The following is a 25,000-nucleotide window of genomic DNA, read 5'->3' as shown; positions in this document are numbered from 1 at the left end:
CACCAATCACATGTAACACACCTTACTTCCCACTTGACTACCATCACCAATCACATGTAACACACCTTACCTCCCACTTGACTACCATCACCAATCACATGTAACACACCTTACTTCCCACTTGACTACCATCACCAATCACATGTAACACACCTTACTTCCCACTTGACTACCATCACCAATCACATGTAACACACATTTACCTCCCACTTGACTACCATCACCAATCACATGTAACACACCTTACTTCCCACTTGACTACCATCACCAATCACATGTAACACACCTTACTTCCCACTTGACTACCATCACCAATCACATGTAACACACCTTACCTCCCACTTGACTACCATCACCAATCACATGTAACACACCTTACTTCCCACTTGACTACCATCACCAATCACATGTAACACACCTTACTTCCCACTTGACTACCATCACCAATCACATGTAACACACCTTACTTCCCACTTGACTACCATCACCAATCACATGTAACACACATTTACCTCCCACTTGACTACCATCACCAATCACATGTAACACACCTTACCTCCCACTTGACTACCATCACCAATCACATGTAACACACCTTACTTCCCACTTGACTACCATCACCAATCACATGTAACACACCTTACTTCCCACTTGACTACGATCACCAATCACATGTAACACACATTTACCTCCCACTTGACTACCATCACCAATCACATGTAACACACCTTACTTCCCACTTGACTACCATCACCAATCACATGTAACACACCTTACTTCCCACTTGACTACCATCACCAATCACATGTAACACACCTTACTTCCCACTTGACTACCATCACCAATCACATGTAACACACCTTACCTCCCACTTGACTACCATCACCAATCACATGTAACACACCTTAGTTCCCACTTAACTACCATCACCAATCACATGTAACACACCTTACTTCCCACTTGACTACCATCACCAATCACATGTAACACACATTTACCTCCCACTTGACTACCATCACCAATCACATGTAACACACCTTACTTCCCACTTGACTACCATCACCAATCACATGTAACACACCTTACCTCCCACTTGACTACCATCACCAATCACATGTAACACACCTTACCTCCCACTTGACTACCATCACCAATCACATGTAACACACCTTACCTCCCACTTGACTACCATCACCAATCACATGTAACACACCTTACTTCCCACTTGACTACCATCACCAATCACATGTAACACACCTTACCTCCCACTTGACTACCATCACCAATCACATGTAACACACCTTACTTCCCACTTGACTACCATCACCAATCACATGTAACACACCTTACCTCCCACTTGACTACCATCACCAATCACATGTAACACACCTTACCTCCCACTTGACTACCATCACCAATCACATGTAACACACCTTACTTCCCACTTGACTACCATCACCAATCACATGTAACACACCTTACTTCCCACTTGACTACCATCACCAATCACATGTAACACACCTTACTTCCCACTTGACTACCATCACCAATCACATGTAACACACCTTACTTCCCACTTGACTACCATCACCAATCACATGTAACACACCTTACTTCCCACTTGACTACCATCACCAATCACATGTAACACACCTTACTTCCCACTTGACTACCATCACCAATCACATGTAACACACCTTACTTCCCACTTGACTACCATCACCAATCACATGTAACACACCTTACCTCCCACTTGACTACCATCACCAATCACATGTAACACACCTTACTTCCCACTTGACTACCATTACCAATCACATGTAACACACCTTACTTCCCACTTGACTACCATCACCAATCACATGTAACACATATTTACCTCCCACCCACTTGACTACCATCACCAATCACATGTAACACACCTTACTTCCCACTTGACTACCATCACCAATCACATGTAACACACCTTACTTCCCACTTGACTACCATCACCAATCACATGTAACACACCTTACTTCCCACTTGACTACCATCACCAATCACATGTAACACACCTTACTTCCCACTTGACTACCATCACCAATCACATGTAACACACCTTACCTCCCACTTGACTACCATCACCAATCACATGTAACACACCTTACCTCCCACTTGACTACCATCACCAATCACATGTAACACACCTTACTTCCCACTTGACTACCATCACCAATCACATGTAACACACCTTACTTCCCACTTGACTACCATCACCAATCACATGTAACACACCTTACTTCCCACTTGACTACCATCACCAATCACATGTAACACACCTTACCTCCCACTTGACTACCATCACCAATCACATGTAACACACCTTACTTCCCACTTGACTACCATCACCAATCACATGTAACACACCTTACTTCCCACTTGACTACCATCACCAATCACATGTAACACACCTTACTTCCCACTTGACTACCATCACCAATCACATGTAACACACCTTACCTCCCACTTGACTACCATCACCAATCACATGTAACACACCTTACTTCCCACTTGACTACCATTACCAATCACATGTAACACACCTTACTTCCCACTTGACTACCATCACCAATCACATGTAACACATATTTACCTCCCACCCACTTGACTACCATCACCAATCACATGTAACACACCTTACTTCCCACTTGACTACCATCACCAATCACATGTAACACACCTTACTTCCCACTTGACTACCATCACCAATCACATGTAACACACCTTACTTCCCACTTGACTACCATCACCAATCACATGTAACACACCTTACTTCCCACTTGACTACCATCACCAATCACATGTAACACACCTTACCTCCCACTTGACTACCATCACCAATCACATGTAACACACCTTACCTCCCACTTGACTACCATCACCAATCACATGTAACACACCTTACTTCCCACTTGACTACCATCACCAATCACATGTAACACACCTTACTTCCCACTTGACTACCATCACCAATCACATGTAACACACCTTACTTCCCACTTGACTACCATCACCAATCACATGTAACACACCTTACCTCCCACTTGACTACCATCACCAATCACATGTAACACACCTTACTTCCCACTTGACTACCATCACCAATCACATGTAACACACCTTACTTCCCACTTGACTACCATCACCAATCACATGTAACACACCTTACTTCCCACTTGACTACCATCACCAATCACATGTAACACACCTTACCTCCCACTTGACTACCATCACCAATCACATGTAACACACCTTACCTCCCACTTGACTACCATTACCAATTGAACAAGTGGTTAATAATCACAAATACAATCAGAAAAAGGTAAAAAAAAAAAAAAGCAATACAAAATGTAAAGTTTCCAAATAAGTTGCACTCCTCCCTCTTCACTTGCCTTGAACTTCCATATGTGGTGAAAAATGTGTGACCAATAAGTCAAACATTTTAATATATATATATATATATATATATATATATATATATATATATATATATATATATATACAGGGTCTCCCCATAATGTAACTGAATGTGGTGCACCACCACCACCACAGCATGTTTATTAGCGCCACACCTTAATAATGATTTGTTGTTTGATTTTTACTTGAAAACACATTACAGTAATATAATATACTGTAACCCCCAGAAGAAATCATACTTACTGATGCTATTTTTAACTTTTATTACCAATCTTATGACAACAAAGTTCACAATTCCAAGTGGTTTTCCCTCCCATTAAACACTTTGGTGTGGTGAGTCCACGCTTCCCCAGACACACTTCCTCATTCTCCACCAATCACCTTGCAGGCACAGATGGTGTGTTTGTGGCCATGGGAAAAACTGACACCCAATCCAAACATACAACATTGACATTAGCGGGTCGTTACAGTATGAATTGATACATTAGTCTATTATTTGCCCACTATTGATAAGTGATTTACTGAAAACTTGACTGCCGAAAAAAGACTTTGATCACCGAAAACCAGGCTACAGAAACTGAATGTAAGCAAGAGGCACGCCATTGTCTGGCGTGTTGTCAGCATGTCTGTGATGTGGACATGATGTTTGTATATATTGCAGATACACCCACTGACAGTCCTTTGCAAAATGTGCACATTTTAGGAGGACAGTGGCGGCTTTTAAAAAGAGAAAGTCCGAGTAGTAGCGCCAAGGAAGTGACATCATGCTCGCTTTAGTCTCTTTAGTCAAGGACATGGAGGGACAGAAGTAGAGTCTCTAAACAAAAGTACAGTCTATAATAACACCAGAAGAAGATGCTACATTTGTTGGTACTTGTTTTTCATTTTAAAAAGTCATTCAAAGTCTGTTAAGAATGTAAAGTACCAAATTTCAAAAAAGTACCTTGTACAAAAAGCAGGTGAAAATATGGCAAATCGATAAAATATATATATTTAAATCCAAATTAATAACAACAAACTTGTTTTAAATGTATGTATACATATTTTTTTTTAGCCCTTTTAAAGAAAATCTTATCATCATACACAAAATATGCTAATTATCAATCAATCAATCAATCAATGTTTATTTATATAGCCCCAAATCACAAATGTCTCAAAGGACTGCACAAATCATTACGACTACAACATCCTCGGAAGAACCCACAAAAGGGCAAGGAAAACTCACACCCAGTGGGCAGGGAGAATTCACATTCAGTGGGACGCCAGCGACAATGCTGACTATGAGAAACCTTGGAGAGGACCTCAGATGTGGGCAACCCCCCCCCTCTAGGGGACCGAAAGCAATGGATGTCGAGCGGGTCTAACATGATACTGTGAAAGTTCAATCCATAGTGGCTCCAAGACAGCAGTGAGAGTCCCGTCCACAGGAAACCATCTCAAGCGGATCAGCAGCGTAGAGATGTCCCCAACCGATACAGGCGAGCGGTCCATCCTGGGTCCCGACGAGCGGTCCATCCTGGGTCTCGACTCTGGACAGTCAGTACTTCATCCATGGTCATCGGACCGGACCCCCTCCACAAGGGAGGGGGGGACATAGGAGAAAGAAAAGAAGCGGCAGATCAACTGGTCTAAAAAGGAGGTCTATTTAAAGGCTAGAGTATACAGATGAGTTTTAAGATGAGACTTAAATGCTTCTACTGAGGTAGCATCTCGAACTGTTACCGGGAGGGCATTCCAGAGTACTGGAGCCCGAACGGAAAACGCTCTATAGCCCGCAGACTTTTTTTTTGTTTAATTAATCGATGTCGTCATGATGACCACGCCCACAACCTGCGGTCCTCTCCAAGGTTTTGTCATTGTCATCCCATTGGCTTGAGTTTTTCCTTGCCTTGATGTGGGATCTGAACCGAGGATGTGGTTGTGGCTTGTGCAGCCCTTTGAGACACTTGTGATTTATGGCTATATAAATGATTGATTGACATTTATATATATATATATATATATATATTTTTTTTTTTTTTATTATTTATATTATTATAACATGTTTTCATCTGAAGAAACAGGAAGTAGCAAAGCAAGGTTGGTTGCATAAACAAATACAATCACTAACTGAGCAACGCAGGAAGTGATCAGTGGGAGTGACAAACTGACAGCCAATCAAGTGACAGTATCAACTATCAAGTTGGTTGTCAGGCAGTTAATTCTCTGCATGGAGTGAAAAGAAAAAGTTAACATGAGTACTGCAGAGAGACAGTTTTATTTTATTTTTGAAAAAGGGACCATGGCGGGCCCTGCGATGAGGTGGCACTTGTCCAGGGTGTACGCCACCTTCCGCCCAGATAGGCACCAGCGCCCCCAAAGGGAATAAGCGGTAGAGAATGGATGGATGGATGGGACCATGGCGCCTGTCATCAGTGATACCACAGCACCTTTTGCCACGCTCACCTTCAGCGACTTGACTCCTGCCTTTCTTCCCCGCACCTGTCTTGTCTTATTAATTAGGACTATTTCAGCCAGCGTTCTTGGCCGGTTACTATTTATTCACTCTACCATTTATTCACTCTACCATTTATTCACTCCGCCACTTATTCCATCCATCCATCCATCATCTTCCGCTTATCCGAGGTCGGGTCGCGGGGGCAACAGCCTAAGCAGGGAAACCCAGACTTCCCTCTCCCCAGCCACTTCGTCTAGCTCTTCCCGGGGGATCCCGAGGCGTTCCCAGGCCAGCCGGGAGACATAGTCTTCCCAGCGTGTCCTGGGTCTTCCCCGTGGCCTCCTACCGGTTGGACGTGCCCTAAACACCTCCCTAGGGAGGCGTTCGGGTGGCATCCTGACCAGATGCCCGAACCACCTCATCTGGCTCCTCTCGATGTGGAGGAGCAGCGGCTTTACTTTGAGTTCCTCCCGGATGGCAGAGCTTCTCACCCTATCTCTAAGGGAGAGACCCGCCACACGGCGGAGGAAACTCATTTCGGCCGCTTGTACCCGTGATCTTATCCTTTCGGTCATGACCCAAAGCTCATGACCATAGGTGAGAATGGGAACGTAGATCGACCGGTAAATTGAGAGCTTTACCTTCCGGCTCAGCTCCTTCTTCACCACAACGGACCGGTACAACGTCCGCATTACTGAAGACGCCGCACCGATCCGCCTGTCGATCTCACGATCCACTCTTCCCCCACTCGTGAACAAGACTCCTAGGTACTTGAACTCCTCCACTTGGGGCAGGGTCTCCTCCCCAACCCGGAGATGGCACTCCACCCTTTTCCGGGCGAGAACCACGGACTCGGACTTGGAGGTGCTGATTCTCATTCCGGTCGCTTCACACTCGGCTGCGAACCGATCCAGCGAGAGCTGAAGATCCCGGTCAGATGAAGCCATCAGGACCACATCATCTGCAAAAAGCAGAGACCTAATCCTGCGGTTACCAAACCGGAACCCCTCAACGCCTTGACTGCGCCTAGAAATTCTGTCCATAAAAGTTATGAACAGAATCGGTGACAAAGGACAGCCTTGGCGGAGTCCAACCCTCACTGGAAATGTGTTCGACTTACTGCCGGCAATGCGGACCAAGCTCTGGCACTGATCGTACTGATCCGCCACTTATTCACTCTGCCATTTATTCACTCCCCCACTGCACTTCTCTGCACGTAAGTCTTTGCTGTGCTCCAGCATTCTGTTGTGTTGTTTCGTAGCCTGTAAGTTTTAGTGTCCTTTTGCACACAAGCAGGACTCCTCTTTTGCACCAACTTGATACTAAATCACACACAACAACAGCAGTTTGAGGGCAGGAGGACACACAGAAGTCAACAACATTATTCCATTTCAAGTTGCAGACTTGCATCATTCATTCCAACGTGCAAAATGCTAACCATCAGTCATGCTGGCGTTCCTCTGGAGCAAGAAGACAAATGCTCCGCAAATACTGACGGTCAGGTGGATTGTGTGTGCAGCAACACAACATTCCAGTGGACATGGGCTACGCCGTGGCCCCCCACCACTCGGGGGTCTACCCGGTCCACCTGCAGCTCTACGAGGCTTGGAGACAGGTGTGGAGCATCCAGGTGAGCAGCACAGAGGAGTACCCGCACCTCAAGCCTGCCCGCTACCGCAAGGGTTTCATTCACAGCAACATCAAGGTGAGCACTGGAACACTGCAACACGCTCCGTACTTCCACTTCTTGCAAAGTGGAATACATTCATGTTTGTCCTCAACATTCTACACATAACACCCCATGTTGCCGTTCTTTTAGTCGTGTTTGTCAACTCAAGTGTGCTTCCTGTTTCGACTCATCATCCTCGAGCTTCATTGGAGTCCACCTGTGGTCCATTGACTTGTTGAGCACACACCTGTTTCTATACAGGAGGTTGGACACGGCGCACAAACCCACAATGAAGTCGAAGGACTTGTCCTCTGGGCGGGGGTGCGGAAGAACAAACAACAAGGAATTTGTTCCATTTTTGGAATAAAGCTTGCTATTGCTTCTCTGGTAATTTGGTGAATGTTACACCCACAAAGAGCACCTGTGCACCTGCACAGTTGAAGATGTCCGAGAAGGAGCAGGTCCTTGTCCTCGTCCTTCTGTGTGTTGCAACCATGACTCATACTTTCTTCACTTCCTCAGTTGAAATGGAAGAAAGGCAGCAAATGCAGCAATGACAGTAAAAAAACTGTTGGAATAAAAAAAAAAAGGTAACTGAATAATAATTTGTGCTAAAATGATAACATTTTTAATCAGATGAATCACAGTTTTACATTTGGATTAGTGGTGATTAATTACGGGTGCTTACTTACTGGTTACTTTTTTTTAAAATGTGCTAAAATGATAACATTTTTAATCAGATGAATCACAGTTTTACATTTGGATTAGTGGTGATTAATTACAGGTGCTTACTTACTGGTTACTTTTTTTTAAAAATGTGCTAAAATGATAACATTTTTAATCAGATGAATCACAGTTTTACATTTGGATTAGTGGTGATTAATTACAGGTGCTTACTTACTGGTTACTTTTTTTTTAAAATGTGCTAAAATGATAACATTTTTAATCAGATGAATCACAGTTTTACATTTGGATTAGTGGTGATTAATTACGGGTGCTTACTTACTGGTTACTTTTTTTAAAAAATGTGCTAAAATGATAACATTTTTAATCATAGGAATCACAGTTTTACATTTGGATTAGTGGTGATTAATTACGGGTGCTTACTTACTGGTTACTTTTTTTAAAAAATGTGCTAAAATGATAACATTTTTAATCAGATGAATCACAGTTTTACATTTGGATTAGTGGTGATTAATTACAGGTGCTTACTTACTGGTTACTTTTTTTTTAAAATGTGCTAAAATGATAACATTTTTAATCAGATGAATCACAGTTTTACATTTGGATTAGTGGTGATTAATTACGGGTGCTTACTTACTGGTTACTTTTTTTTTTAAATGTGCTAAAATGATAACATTTTTAATCAGATGAATCACAGTTTTACATTTGGATTAGTGGTGATTAATTACGGGTGCTTACTTACTGGTTACTTTTTTTTTTAAATGTGCTAAAATGATAACATTTTTAATTAGATGAATCACAGTTTTACATTTGGATTAGTGGTGATTAATTACAGGTGCTTACTTACTGGTTACTTTTTTTTTAAATGTGCTAAAATGATAACATTTTTAATCAGATGAATCACAGTTTTACATTTGGATTAGTGGTGATTAATTACGGGTGCTTACTTACTGGTTACTTTTTTAAAAAAAATGTGCTAAAATGATAACATTTTTAATCAGATGAATCACAGTTTTACATTTGGATTAGTGGTGATTAATTACAGGTGCTTACTTACTGGTTACTTTTTTTTAAAATGTGCTAAAATGATAACATTTTTAATCAGATGAATCACAGTTTTACATTTGGATTAGTGGTGATTAATTACAGGTGCTTACTTACTGGTTACTTTTTTTAAAAAATGTGCTAAAATGATAACATTTTTAATCAGATGAATCACAGTTTTACATTTGGATTAGTGGTGATTAATTACAGGTGCTTACTTACTGGTTACTTTTTTTTTTAAATGTGCTAAAATGATAACATTTTTAATCAGATGAATCACAGTTTTACATTTGGATTAGTGGTGATTAATTACAGGTGCTTACTTACTGGTTACTTTTTTTTAAAAATGTGCTAAAATGATAACATTTTTAATGAGATGAATCACAGTTTTACATTTGGATTAGTGGTGATTAATTACAGGTGCTTACTTACTGGTTACTTTTTTTTTTTAAATGTGCTAAAATGATAACATTTTTAATCAGATGAATCACAGTTTTACATTTGGATTAGTGGTGATTAATTACGGGTGCTTACTTACTGGTTACTTTTTTTAAAAATGTGCTAAAATGATAACATTTTTAATCAGATGAATCACAGTTTTACATTTGGATTAGTGGTGATTAATTACGGGTGCTTACTTACTGGTTACTTTTTTTTTAAAATGTGCTAAAATGATAACATTTTTAATCAGATGAATCACAGTTTTACATTTGGATTAGTGGTGATTAATTACAGGTGCTTACTTACTGGTTACTTTTTTTTAAAAATGTGCTAAAATGATAACATTTTTAATCAGATGAATCACAGTTTTACATTTGGATTAGTGGTGATTAATTACAGGTGCTTACTTACTGGTTACTTTTTTTTTAAATGTGCTAAAATGATAACATTTTTAATCAGATGAATCACAGTTTTACATTTGGATTAGTGGTGATTAATTACAGGTGCTTACTTACTGGTTACTTTTTTTGAAATGTGCTAAAATGATAACATTTTTAATCAGATGAATCACAGTTTTACATTTGGATTAGTGGTGATTAATTACAGGTGCTTACTTACTGGTTACTTTTTTTTTTTAAATGTGCTAAAATGATAACATTTTTAATCAGATGAATCACAGTTTTACATTTGGATTAGTGGTGATTAATTACGGGTGCTTACTTACTGGTTACTTTTTTTAAAAAATGTGCTAAAATGATAACATTTTTAATCAGATGAATCACAGTTTTACATTTGGATTAGTGGTGATTAATTACAGGTGCTTACTTACTGGTTACTTTTTTTAAAAAATGTGCTAAAATGATAACATTTTTAATCAGATGAATCACAGTTTTACATTTGGATTAGTGGTGATTAATTACAGGTGCTTACTTACTGGTTACTTTTTTTTAAAAATGTGCTAAAATGATAACATTTTTAATCAGATGAATCACAGTTTTACATTTGGATTAGTGGTGATTAATTACAGGTGCTTACTTACTGGTTACTTTTTTTTAAAAATGTGCTAAAATGATAACATTTTTAATCAGATGAATCACAGTTTTACATTTGGATTAGTGGTGATTAATTACAGGTGCTTACTTACTGGTTACTTTTTTTTAAAATGTGCTAAAATGATAAAATTTTTAATCAGATGAATCACAGTTTTACATTTGGATTAGTGGTGATTAATTACAGGTGCTTACTTACTGGTTACTTTTTTTTTAAATGTGCTAAAATGATAACATTTTTAATCAGATGAATCACAGTTTTACATTTGGATTAGTGGTGATTAATTACAGGTGCTTACTTACTGGTTACTTTTTTTTTTAAATGTGCTAAAATGATAACATTTTTAATCAGATGAATCACAGTTTTACATTTGGATTAGTGGTGATTAATTACGGGTGCTTACTTACTGGTTACTTTTTTTTTAAATGTGCTAAAATGATAACATTTTTAATCAGATGAATCACAGTTTTACATTTGGATTAGTGGTGATTAATTACAGGTGCTTACTTACTGGTTACTTTTTTTTTTTAAATGTGCTAAAATGATAACATTTTTAATCAGATGAATCACAGTTTTACATTTGGATTAGTGGTGATTAATTACAGGTGCTTACTTACTGGTTACTTTTTTTTAAAATGTGCTAAAATGATAACATTTTTAATCAGATGAATCACAGTTTTACATTTGGATTAGTGGTGATTAATTACGGGTGCTTACTTACTGGTTACTTTTTTTTTAAAATGTGCTAAAATGATAACATTTTTAATCAGATGAATCACAGTTTTACATTTGGATTAGTGGTGATTAATTACAGGTGCTTACTTACTGGTTACTTTTTTTTTTAAATGTGCTAAAATGATAACATTTTTAATCAGATGAATCACAGTTTTACATTTGGATTAGTGGTGATTAATTACAGGTGCTTACTTACTGGTTACTTTTTTTTAAAATGTGCTAAAATGATAACATTTTTAATCAGATGAATCACAGTTTTACATTTGGATTAGTGGTCATTAATTACAGGTGCTTACTTACTGGTTACTTTTTTTAAAAAATGTGCTAAAATGATAACATTTTTAATCAGATGAATCACAGTTTTACATTTGGATTAGTGGTGATTAATTACGGGTGCTTACTTACTGGTTACTTTTTTTAAAAAATGTGCTAAAATGATAACATTTTTAATCAGATGAATCACAGTTTTACATTTGGATTAGTGGTGATTAATTACAGGTGCTTACTTACTGGTTACTTTTTTTTTAAATGTGCTAAAATGATAACATTTTTAATCAGATGAATCACAGTTTTACATTTGGATTAGTGGTGATTAATTACGGGTGCTTACTTACTGGTTACTTTTTTTTTAAATGTGCTAAAATGATAACATTTTTAATCAGATGAATCACAGTTTTACATTTGGATTAGTGGTGATTAATTACAGGTGCTTACTTACTGGTTACTTTTTTTTTAAAATGTGCTAAAATGATAACATTTTTAATCAGATGAATCACAGTTTTACATTTGGATTAGTGGTGATTAATTACAGGTGCTTACTTACTGGTTACTTTTTTTTAAAATGTGCTAAAATGATAACATTTTTAATCAGATGAATCACAGTTTTACATTTGGATTAGTGGTGATTAATTACGGGTGCTTACTTACTGGTTACTTTTTTTAAAAAATGTGCTAAAATGATAAAATTTTTAATCAGATGAATCACAGTTTTACATTTGGATTAGTGGTGATTAATTACGGGTGCTTACTTATTGGTTACTTTTTTTTTTAAATGTGCTAAAATGATAACATTTTTAATCAAATGAATCACAGTTTTACATTTGGATTAGTGGTGATTAATTACGGGTGCTTACTTACTGGTTACTTTTTTTAAAAAATGTGCTAAAATGATAACATTTTTAATCAGATGAATCACAGTTTTACATTTGGATTAGTGGTGATTAATTACAGGTGCTTACTTACTGGTTACTTTTTTTTTTAAATGTGCTAAAATGATAACATTTTTAATCAGATGAATCACAGTTTTACATTTGGATTAGTGGTGATTAATTACAGGTGCTTACTTACTGGTTACTTTTTTTTTAAAATGTGTTAAAATGATAACATTTTTAATCAGATGAATCACAGTTTTACATTTGGATTAGTGGTGATTAATTACGGGTGCTTACTTACTGGTTACTTTTTTTTTAAAATGTGCTAAAATGATAACATTTTTAATCAGATGAATCACAGTTTTACATTTGGATTAGTGGTGATTAATTACAGGTGCTTACTTACTGGTTACTTTTTTTTAAAATGTGCTAAAATGATAACATTTTTAATCAGATGAATCACAGTTTTACATTTGGATTAGTGGTGATTAATTACGGGTGCTTACTTACTGGTTACTTTTTTTAAAAAATGTGCTAAAATGATAACATTTTTAATCAGATGAATCACAGTTTTACATTTGGATTAGTGGTGATTAATTACGGGTGCTTACTTACTGGTTACTTTTTTTAAAAAATGTGCTAAAATGATAACATTTTTAATCAGATGAATCACAGTTTTACATTTGGATTAGTGGTGATTAATTACAGGTGCTTACTTACTGGTTACTTTTTTTTAAAATGTGCTAAAATGATAACATTTTTAATCAGATGAATCACAGTTTTACATTTGGATCAGTGGTGATTAATTACGGGTGCTTACTTACTGGTTACTTTTTTTTAAAAATGTGCTAAAATGATAACATTTTTAATCAGATGAATCACAGTTTTACATTTGGATTAGTGGTGATTAATTACAGGTGCTTACTTACTGGTTACTTTTTTTAAAAAATGTGCTAAAATGATAACATTTTTAATCAGATGAATCACAGTTTTACATTTGGATTAGTGGTGATTAATTACAGGTGCTTACTTACTGGTTACTTTTTTTTTAAATGTGCTAAAATGATAACATTTTTAATCAGATGAATCACAGTTTTACATTTGGATTAGTGGTGATCTTTACGGGTGCTTACTTACTGGTTACTTTTTTTTAAAAATGTGCTAAAATGATAACATTTTTAATCAGATGAATCACAGTTTTACATTTGGATTAGTGGTGATTAATTACAGGTGCTTACTTACTGGTTACTTTTTTTTTAAAAAGACCCCATCTTTGGACACAGATGTCATTTCATTGTCAGAATGTCATTCAGGAACAAAACAGTTTGAGCTAAAGTGCATTTTGAAGTGAAATGTAACAAAATAAAATCTACGTGTAAACAGGATTAATGACATATTTGCTTGTGATTCATCAAATGTGTTCATTCGTTATTTTCGACAGCCTTAATAAAAATAGATAAATGCAACTCAATAAAGATGAGATAGAAGATAAATGGAACTAACTAGTAGATATAAATACATCTCTGTCCACTAAAATAAAAAGGATGTATTTGATGCTTGTGACTAAAACGAAAAACTTCCAAGTTGAAACTTTTCTGTTGGCAACTTACTGGAAAGAGTTGAAGTCTAAGTTTGAGTTTAAGTCCAAGAGACACTTTTTTAAACACTGTTCATGAAAAAATGCTCGGAATGCTGAATAATCACACAGATTTGGAGCTATTCCTTTTTTTCTTTGCATTCTTCACCTGAACATCAGCGACGTGTTTGCAACCTTGCTGTGTTCTAGGAACAGTTGACCTTGCTGTGTTCTAGGAACAGTTGACCTTGCTGTGTTCTAGGAACAGTTGACATTGCTGTGTTCTAGAAACAGTTGACCTTGCTGTGTTCTAGGAACAGTTGACCGTGCTGTGTTCTAGGAACAGTTGACCTTGCTGTGTTCTAGGGACAGTTGACCTTGCTGTGTTCTAGGAACAGTTTACATTGCTGTGTTCTAGGAACAGTTGACCTTGCTGTGTTCTAGGAACAATTGACCTTGCTGTGTTCTAGGAACAGTTGACCTTGCTGTGTTCCAGGAACAGTTGACCTTGCTGTGTTCTAGGAACAGTTGACCTTGCTGTGTTCTGGGGACAGTTGACCTTGCTGTGTTCTAGGAACAGTTGACCTTGCTGTGTTCTAGGAACAGTTTACATTGCTGTGTTCTAGGAACAGTTGACCTTGCTGTGTTCTAGGGACAGTTGACCTTGCTGTGTTCTAGGAACAGTTGACCTTGCTGTTTTCTAGGAACAGTTGACCTTGCTGTGTTCTAGGAACAGTTGACCTTGCTGTTTTCTAGGAACAGTTTACCTTGCTGTGTTCTAGGAACAGTTGACCTTGCTGTTTTCTTGGAACAGTTTACCTTACTGTGTTCAAGGAACAGTTGACCTTGCTGTGTTGTAGGAACAGTTGACCTTGCTGTGTTCTAGGAATAATTGACCTGGCTGTCTTCTAGGAACATTTTACCTTACTGAGTTCAAGGAACAGTTGACCTTGCTGTGTACTAGGAACAGTTTACATTGCTGTGTCCAAAGCACAATTTACCTTGCTGTGTTCTAGGAACAGTTTACCTTGCTGTGTTGTAGGAACAGTTTACATTGCTGTGTTCTAGGAACAGTTTACATTGCTGTGTGCAAAGAACAATTTACCTTGCTGTGTTCTAGGAACAGTTTACATTGCTGTGTCCAAAGAACAATTTACCTTGCTGTGTCCTAGGAACAGTTTACATTGCTGTGTCCAGAGAACAATTTACCTTGCTGTGTTCTAGGAACAGTTTACATTGCTGTGTCCAAAGAACAATTTACCTTGCTGTGTTCTAGGAACAGTTTACATTGCTGTGTCCAAAGAACAATTTACCTTGCTGTGTCCTAGGAACAGTTTACATTGCTGTGTCCAGAGAACAATTTACCTTGCTGTGTTCTAGGAACAGTTTACATTGCTGTGTCCAGAGAACAATTTGCCTTGCTGTGTTCTAGGAACAGTTTACATTGCTGTTTCCAAAGAACAATTTACCTTGCTGTGTTCTAGGAACAGTTTACATTGCTGTGTCCAAAGAACAATTTGCCTTGCTGTGTTTAAAGAACAGTTTACATTGCTGTGTTTTAAGAACCATTTGCCTTGCTGTGTTCTAGGAACAGTTTACATTGCTGTGTCCAGAGAACAATTTACCTTGCTGTGTTCTAGGAACAGTTTACATTGCTGTGTGCAAAGAACAATTTACCTTGCTGTGTTCTAGGAACAGTTTACATTGCTGTGTCCAAAGAACAATTTACCTTGCTGTGTCCTAGGAACAGTTTACATTGCTGTGTCCAGAGAACAATTTACCTTGCTGTGTTCTAGGAACAGTTTACATTGCTGTGTCCAAAGAACAATTTACCTTGCTGTGTTCTAGGAACAGTTTACATTGCTGTGTCCAAAGAACAATTTACCTTGCTGTGTCTTAGGAACAGTTTACATTGCTGTGTCCAGAGGACAATTTACCTTGCTGTGTTCTAGGAACAGTTGACCTTGCTGTGTTGTAGGAACAGTTTACATTGCTGTGTTCTAGGAACAGTTTACATTGCTGTGTGCAAAGAACAATTTACCTTGCTGTGTTCTAGGAACAGTTTACATTGCTGTGTGCAAAGAACAATTTACCTTGCTGTGTTCTAGGAACAGTTTACATTGCTGTGTCCAAAGAACAATTTACCTTGCTGTGTTCTAGGAACAGTTTGCATTGCTGTGTCCAGAGAACAATTTACCTTGCTGTGTTCTAGGAACAGTTTACATTGCTGTGTCCAGGGAACAATTTGCCTTGCTGTGTTCTAGGAACAGTTTACATTGCTGTTTCCAAAGAACAATTTACCTTGCTGTGTTCTAGGAACAGTTTACATTGCTGTGTCCAGAGAACAATTTACCTTGCTGTGTTCTAGGAACAGTTTACATTGCTGTTTCCAAAGAACAATTTACCTTGCTGTGTTCTAGGAACAGTTTACATTGCTGTGTCCAAAGAACAATTTGCCTTGCTGTGTTCTAGGAACAGTTTACATTGCTGTGTCCAAAGAACAATTTGCCTTGCTGTGTTTAAAGAACAGTTTACATTGCTGTGTTTTAAGAACCATTTACCTTGCTGTGTTCTAGGAACAGTTGACCTTGCTGTGTTCTAGGAACAGTTAGGCCTGGTCCCACCACAGCATCCTAGTTCAATATTTCCTGATGGTCTCAGATCTCAGAGGGCTTTGGAGGCCATCTCTCTGCGTGTCCTTCTGCTCGTCTGCTGGCCACAACACAAGAACTGGAATCATAATATTTATGTTCTCAACTTGACTTTAGTCATAAACTGTATCCAGCGTTCATATTGATTTTGTTTTTATTAGGCTGACTGAGAAATGTTTATTAACCTAATTTACTTAAATTGACTTTTTATTCCATAACATTTTCAACAAACTATTGCATTCAAAGGTAGGAATGAACTCTGGCAGCATTGGTCCCTCACTTCAGTCCAATACTTGTTTCCGTGGTGCTTTCTAAAAACAAAAAAAACATACATTCACTTCCAGCTCAGTAAAGAAGGACAACCTTGTGGTAAATCCTAGAATCAGTTCCATTGATCACGACTCTTCCTTGTGGTCAAACTCAGAGCAATCAATCAATCAATCAATGTTTATTTATATAGCCCCAAATCACAAATGTCTCAAAGGACTGCACAAATCATTACGACTACAACATCCTCGGAAGAACCCACAAAAGGGCAAGGAAAACTCACACCCAGTGGGCAGGGAGAATTCACATCCAGTGGGACGCCAGTGACAATGCTGACTATGAGAAACCTTGGAGAGGACCTCAGATGTGGGCAACCCCCCCCCCTCTAGGGGACCGAAAGCAATGGATGACGAGCGGGTCTAACATGATACTGTGAAAGTTCAATCCATAGTGGCTCCAAGACAGCAGTGAGAGTCCCGTCCACAGGAAACCATCTCAAGCGGATCAGCAGCGTAGAGATGTCCCCAACCGATACAGGCGAGCGGTCCATCCTGGGTCCCGACGAGCGGTCCATCCTGGGTCTCGACTCTGGACAGTCAGTACTTCATCCATGGTCATCGGACCGGACCCCCTCCACAAGGGAGGGGGGGACATAGGAGAAAGAAAAGAAGCGGCAGATCAACTGGTCTAAAAAGGAGGTCTATTTAAAGGCTAGAGTATACAGATGAGTTTTAAGATGAGACTTAAATGCTTCTACTGAGGTAGCATCTCGAACTGTTACCGGGAGGGCATTCCAGAGTACTGGAGCCCGAACGGAAAACGCTCTATAGCCCGCAGACACACTCAGGGGTGATCGATCACTCCTGAGTGATTGATCTCTCCTGAGTGATGGATCACTCAGGAGAGATTGCACAGACAACTCGGGTCAGCTGTACAGGAAGTGAGATTCCAGCTTGAAACTTAGCTGTGGAGTGTGTGTTGTGTTCTTGTTGACCTTCCGGCCAGTACTCCATGTTAACCAGGGTTCCCAACAACCAGCTGAGTTACTTTTACTCCTGACGAGTATTCTAACCGATGACTTTGACGTAAGCGAGACCTTCAAAGCGAGGTGGCATGCTACTGTGGATGTTTGTACGTCAACATGAGAGCAGCAGCAGCAAGTTGCAGACGACAAATATCTTTTACGGATGAAGTCAGCAAGCAGCCTCTCAAATATTCTTCACAAATGTGTCTAAATCTTTGTGAGTGAGCATTTCTTCTTTGCCAAGATCATCTGATTCAACAGCAGGATGATGGCACAGGTGTGCAACACATCTTGGTGCAGAGTGGATCAGGTTGTGGACTCTGGACTGTTGCTCCACTTCTCTTCACCGGCTGTGCCAAGTTGCTAGATATTGGCAGGAAGTGGAAGATGTTGTGCTCTACTTGGATCCACAGCACCCCAAACATGCTCAGTGGATGACGTGCACGGAGCATGCCGGCCATGAAAGCTTCCCGGAATTGTGTACAGACCCTTGCAACATGGGGCCGTGCAATTTCATGCTGCGACATGAGGTGATGGTCACGGGTGAATGGCACCAAGGGATCCCGTCACGGTATCTCTGTATATTCAAAATGCCATCATTAAAATTCACTTGTCCACACATGCCCATACCCTAACCCCGCCCCTACCGTGGGCCACTCCATTCACAATGTTGACATCAACAAACCGCTCTGCCACACACTGCCTGCCACCTGCTGCCTGCCAGCTGCCCGGAGCTTCCCTCAGACCTTTTCTCACAGTTTGTGCACAAATTCTTTGGTTATGCAAACCAATTGTTGCAGCAGCTGTCCGGGTGGCTGGTCCCAGACGGTTATGGAGGTGTACCTTCTGGATGTGGAGGTCCTGGGCTGGTGTGGTCAGACGTGGTCTGCAGTTGGACTACCCAATTCTCTGATACGCCTTTGGAGACGGCTAATGGTAGAGCAATGAACATTCAATTGACGGCCAACAGCTCTGGTGGACATTCCTGCCAACTGCATGCTCGCTCAAAACCTGAGACATCTGTGGCTTTGTGCTGTGTGAAAAAACTGCACATTTATTGTGGCAGCCACATCTGTGCAATAATCATTTTGTGGAATCAGCATCTTGATATGCCACACCTATGAGGTGGGATGGACTATCTTGGCAAAGAAGACATGCTCACTAACACAGATTTAGACACATTTGAGAGGAATATTTGAGAGGGCTTTTGTGTTTAGCTGTAGAGTCAAAGTTTTAGATCTTTGAAAAATGGGAGCAACAACAAAAGTGGTGTTCAGAGTAATAGGTTGAGGCAACATCCCACAGCTAATATGTAACACACACCACTATCACTACCACTACCACTATCACTACCACTATCATTACCACTACCACTATCACTATCACTACCACTACCACTGTCAGTATCACTACCACTATCACTACCACTATCACTATCACTACCACTATCACTCCCACTATCACTATCACTACCACTATCACTATCACTACTACTATCACTACCACTATCACTACCACTATCACTACCACTATCACTATCACTACTACTATCACTATCACTACCACTACCACAATCACTAGCACTACCAGTATCACTACCACTATCACTATCACTACCACTATCACTACCACTATCACTATCACTACCACTATCACTACAACTACCACTATCACTATCACTACCACTATCACTACCACTATCACTACCACTATCACTACCACTACCACTAATACTACCACTATCACTGTCACTACCACTATCACTATCACTACCACTATCACTACCACTACCACTACCACTATCACTACCACTATCACTATCACTACCACTATCACTATCACTACCACTATCACTGCTACTATCACTACCATTATCACTACCACTACCACTATCAGTACTACTATCACTACCACTACCACTATCACTACCACTACCACTACCACTATCACTATCACTACTACTACCACTATCACTACCACTACCACTACCACTATCACTACTGCTATCACTACCACTATCACTACCACTACCACTACCACTATCACTATCACTATCACTACCACTACCACTATCACTACCACTACCACTACCACTATCACTACCACTCTCACTATCACTACCACTCTCACTACCACTATCACTACCACTACCACTATCACTACCATTATCACTACCACTACCACTATCACTACCACTATCACTACCACTACCACTATCACTACCGCTATCACTACCACTATATCTACCACTACCACTATCACTACCACTACCACTACCACTATCACTACCACTATCACTACCACTATCACTACCACTATCACTACCACTACCACTATCACTACCACTATCACTACCACTATCACTACCACTACCACTATCACTACCACTATCACTACCACTACCACTATCACTACCACTATCACTACCACTATCACTACCGCTATCACTACCACTATATCTACCACTACCACTATCACTACCACTATCACTATCACTACCACTACCACTACCACTATCACTACCACTACCACTACCACTATCACTACCACTATCACTACCACTACCACTATCACTACCACTACAACTATCACTACCACTATCACTACCACTATCACTACCACTACCGCTACCACTATCACTACCACTATCACTACCACTATCACTACCACTATCACTATCACTATCACTATCACTACCACTACTACGAGGGAATTGTGAAGAACAGATCAAGGTTTCAATTCTAGATGATCCTGTTTTGTGGACAAGCAGATGAAAAAGACATTGAAGAACTTATTACATTTGAACAGTGATGTAGATAGAACATTTTAAAACAGAAAATAAGCAAATATTAACAGTAAATGAACAAGTAGATGAGTAATCCATTTTTACAGTTTGTCCCTCATTATGTGTACAAAATAACAGGTGTGTAAAAGTTACTGCATACGTCAGCAGACTAATTAGGAGTCTTTGTTTGTTTTCTTACTACTAAAAGACAAGTTGTCTTGTATGTTCAATATTTTATTTAACAACATTTGTCTTTAATTGCAATAATAAACATATGTTTGATGTATTCTAAGATGTTCTGTTACAGTGAAGCCAATAATTATCTAAGTGTCTCAAAGTACCAACACCAAAATATTGGTATCGGGACAATCAGTTGCCTCCTCTTCCACCAAAGAGCATTTGACAGCCAAATGATTTGTCCTCTAGTCATCTAGTCCACTAGTCCTCTAGTCCTCTAGTCCTCTAGTCATCTAGTCCTCTAGTCCTCTAGTCCACATGATTGCAGTGGAAGAAGTCAACACTTTCACCATAGAAGTCATTCCATCCAGCTGACATCACCTTGTGTTTATTATGTTTCTATGCAGCTCTCACACACATCTTTGTTTATCATCGAGGCCTGCAGAGATGTCACTTACTGAACACATGAGAGAGATGAGATGTCACTTACTGAACACATGAGAGAGATGAGATGTCACTTACTGAACACATGAGAGAGATGAGATGTCACTTACTGAACACATGAGAGAGATGAGATGTCACTTACTGAACACATGAGAGGGATGAGATGTCACTTACTGAACACATGAGAGAGATGAGATGTCACTTACTGAACACATGAGAGAGATGAGATGTCACCTAGAGAACACATGAGAGAGATGAGATGTCACTTACTGAACACATGAGAGAGATGAGATGTCACTTACTGAACACATGAGAGAGATGAGATGTCACTTAGAGAACACATGAGAGAGATGAGATGTCACTTACTGAACACATGAGAGGGATGAGATGTCACTTACTGAACACATGAGAGAGATGAGATGTCACCTAGAGAACACATGAGAGAGATGAGATGTCACTTACTGAACACATGAGAGAGATGAGATGTCACCTAGAGAACACATGAGAGAGATGAGATGTCACTTACTGAACACATGAGAGAGATGAGATGTCACCTAGAGAACACATGAGAGAGATGAGATGTCACTTACTGAACACATGAGAGAGATGAGATGTCACCTAGAGAACACATGAGAGAGATGAGATGTCACTTACTGAACACATGAGAGAGATGAGATGTCACTTACTGAACACATGAGAGAGATGAGATGTCACTTACTGAACACATGAGAGAGATGAGATGTCACTTACTGAACACATGAGAGGGATGAGATGTCACTTACTGAACACATGAGAGAGATGAGATGTCACTTACTGAACACATGAGAGAGATGAGATGTCACCTAGAGAACACATGAGAGAGATGAGATGTCACTTACTGAACACATGAGAGAGATGAGATGTCACTTACTGAACACATGAGAGAGATGAGATGTCACCTAGAGAACACATGAGAGAGATGAGATGTCACTTACTGAACACATGAGAGGGATGAGATGTCACTTACTGAACACATGAGAGAGATGAGATGTCACCTAGAGAACACATGAGAGAGATGAGATGTCACTTACTGAACACATGAGAGAGATGAGATGTCACTTACTGAACACATGAGAGAGATGAGATGTCACTTACTGAACACATGAGAAAGATGAGATGTCACTTACTGAACACATGAGAGAGATGAGATGTCACTTACTGAACACATGAGAGAGATGAGATGTCACTTACTGAACACATGAGAGAGATGAGATGTCACTTACTGAACACATGAGAGAGATGAGATGTCACTTACAGAACACATGAGAGAGATGAGATGTCACTTACTGAACACATGAGAAAGATGAGATGTCACTTACTGAACACATGAGAGAGATGAAGTGTCACTTACAGAACACATGAGAGAGATGAAATGTCACTTACAGAACACATGAGAGAGATGAGATGTCACCTAGAGAACACATGAGAGGGATGAGATGTCACTTACTGAACACATGAGAGAGATGAGATGTCACTTACTGAACACATGAGAGAGATGAGATGTCACTTACTGAACACATGAGAAAGATGAGATGTCACTTACTGAACACATGAGAGAGATGAAGTGTCACTTACAGAACACATGAGAGAGATGAAATGTCACTTACAGAACACATGAGAGAGATGAGATGTCACCTAGAGAACACATGAGAGAGATGAGATGTCACTTACAGAACACATGAGAGAGATGAGATGTCACTTACTGAACACATGAGAGAGATGAGATGTCACTTACTGAACACATGAGAGAGATGAGATGTCACTTAGAGCAGTGGTCCCCAACCACCGGGCCATGGCCCGATTGGTACCGGGGCTGCAGAAGAACTTTTTATTCATGTTTATTTAAAAAAATAATAGTAAAATATATATATATTTTTTTTATTTTTATTAAATTAACATAAAAAACACAATAGTGCACCAACCACAAAAACCTCCCGTTTTCATGACAAAGAAGAAAAAAAAAGATGTCCTTTGTTCATGAGGAGGGATGTCCTTTGTTCATAAAACAAGAAGAAAAAAGAGACATGTGCTTGGAAAAGCGACTATTTTATGTTTTGGGTTTTTCCTTGGCTTCACTTATTCGTTGTAGTTTCCTGGTTTTAATGGCTACACTTTGTTTGTTGTAAACATGGCGTTGGACTTTAGCACTTTCAGATTCATTTAAAGGAGTCGTAACATTTATTATTTCTTGTCCTACTCTTCACTTCTCCTGTTCTCCTCCAGCAAATGTTTCTGTATTTGTGGGCTCCGTTCCCAGAGGACACAATTCGATGTGGGTTCCGTTCCCAGAGGACACAGTTCGATGTGGGCTCCGTTCCCAGAGGACACAGTTCGATGTGGGCTCCGTTCCCAGAGGACACAATTCAATGTGGGCTCCGTTCCCAGAGGACACAATTAAATGTGGGCTCCGTTCCCAGAGGACACAATTCAATGTGGGCTCCGTTCCCAGAGGACACAATTCAATGTGGGCTCCGTTCCCAGAGGACACAATTCAATGTGGGCTCCTTCCCAAAGGACACAATTTAATGTGGGCTCCGTTCCCAGAGGACACAATTCAATGTGGGCTCCGTTCCCAGAGGACACAGTTCGATGTGGGCTCCGTTCCCAGAGGACACAATTCGATGTGGGCTCCGTTCCCAGAGGACACAATTCGATGTGGGCTCCGTTCCCAGAGGACACAGTTCGATGTGGGCTCCGTTCCCAGAGGACACAGTTCGATGTGGGCTCCGTTCCCAGAGGACACAATTCGATGTGGGCTCCGTTCCCAGAGGACACAATTCAATGTGGGCTCCGTTCCCAAAGGACACAATTCAATGTGGGCTCCGTTCCCAAAGGACACAATTCAATGTGGGCTCCGTTCCCAGAGGACACAATTCAATGTGGGCTCCGTTCCCAGAGGACACAATTCAATGTGGGCTCCGTTCCCAGAGGACACAATTCAATGTGGGCTCCGTTCCCAGAGGACACAATTCAATGTGGGCTCCTTCCCAAAGGACACAATTTAATGTGGGCTCCGTTCCCAGAGGACACAATTCAATGTGGGCTCCGTTCCCAGAGGACACAATTCGATGTGGGCTCCGTTCCCAGAGGACACAGTTCGATGTGGGCTCCGTTCCCAGAGGACACAGTTCGATGTGGGCTCCGTTCCCAGAGGACACAATTCGATGTGGGCTCCGTTCCCAGAGGACACAATTCGATGTGGGCTCCGTTCCCAAAGGACACAATTCAATGTGGGCTCCGTTCCCAAAGGACACAATTCAATGTGGGCTCCGTTCCCAGAGGACACAATTCAATGTGGGCTCCGTTCCCAGAGGACACAATTCAATGTGGGCTCCGTTCCCAGAGGACACAATTCAATGTGGGCTCCGTT

General features: G+C 39.9%; 1 protein-coding gene across 3 annotated transcripts in view; it reads left to right on the top strand.

The window, feature by feature from the left end:
- LOC133562507 (bifunctional heparan sulfate N-deacetylase/N-sulfotransferase 4-like) overlaps positions 1-25,000 on the top strand; it is a 195,437-nt gene that overhangs the window by 45,948 nt on the left and 124,489 nt on the right. For all 3 annotated transcript variants that reach the window (XM_061916631.1, XM_061916643.1, XM_061916635.1), the window contains one exon: positions 7,413-7,598. In XM_061916631.1, the coding sequence (XP_061772615.1) occupies positions 7,413-7,598 (186 nt within the window). The remainder of the gene's footprint in view (positions 1-7,412; positions 7,599-25,000) is intronic.

The sequence above is a fragment of the Nerophis ophidion genome, linkage group LG01, assembly GCF_033978795.1.
Source record: "Nerophis ophidion isolate RoL-2023_Sa linkage group LG01, RoL_Noph_v1.0, whole genome shotgun sequence".
Lineage (NCBI taxonomy): Eukaryota > Metazoa > Chordata > Actinopteri > Syngnathiformes > Syngnathidae > Nerophis > Nerophis ophidion.
The sequence above is the reverse complement of the archived record's forward strand: the minus strand, read 5'-3'. Positions and strand labels throughout refer to the sequence as shown.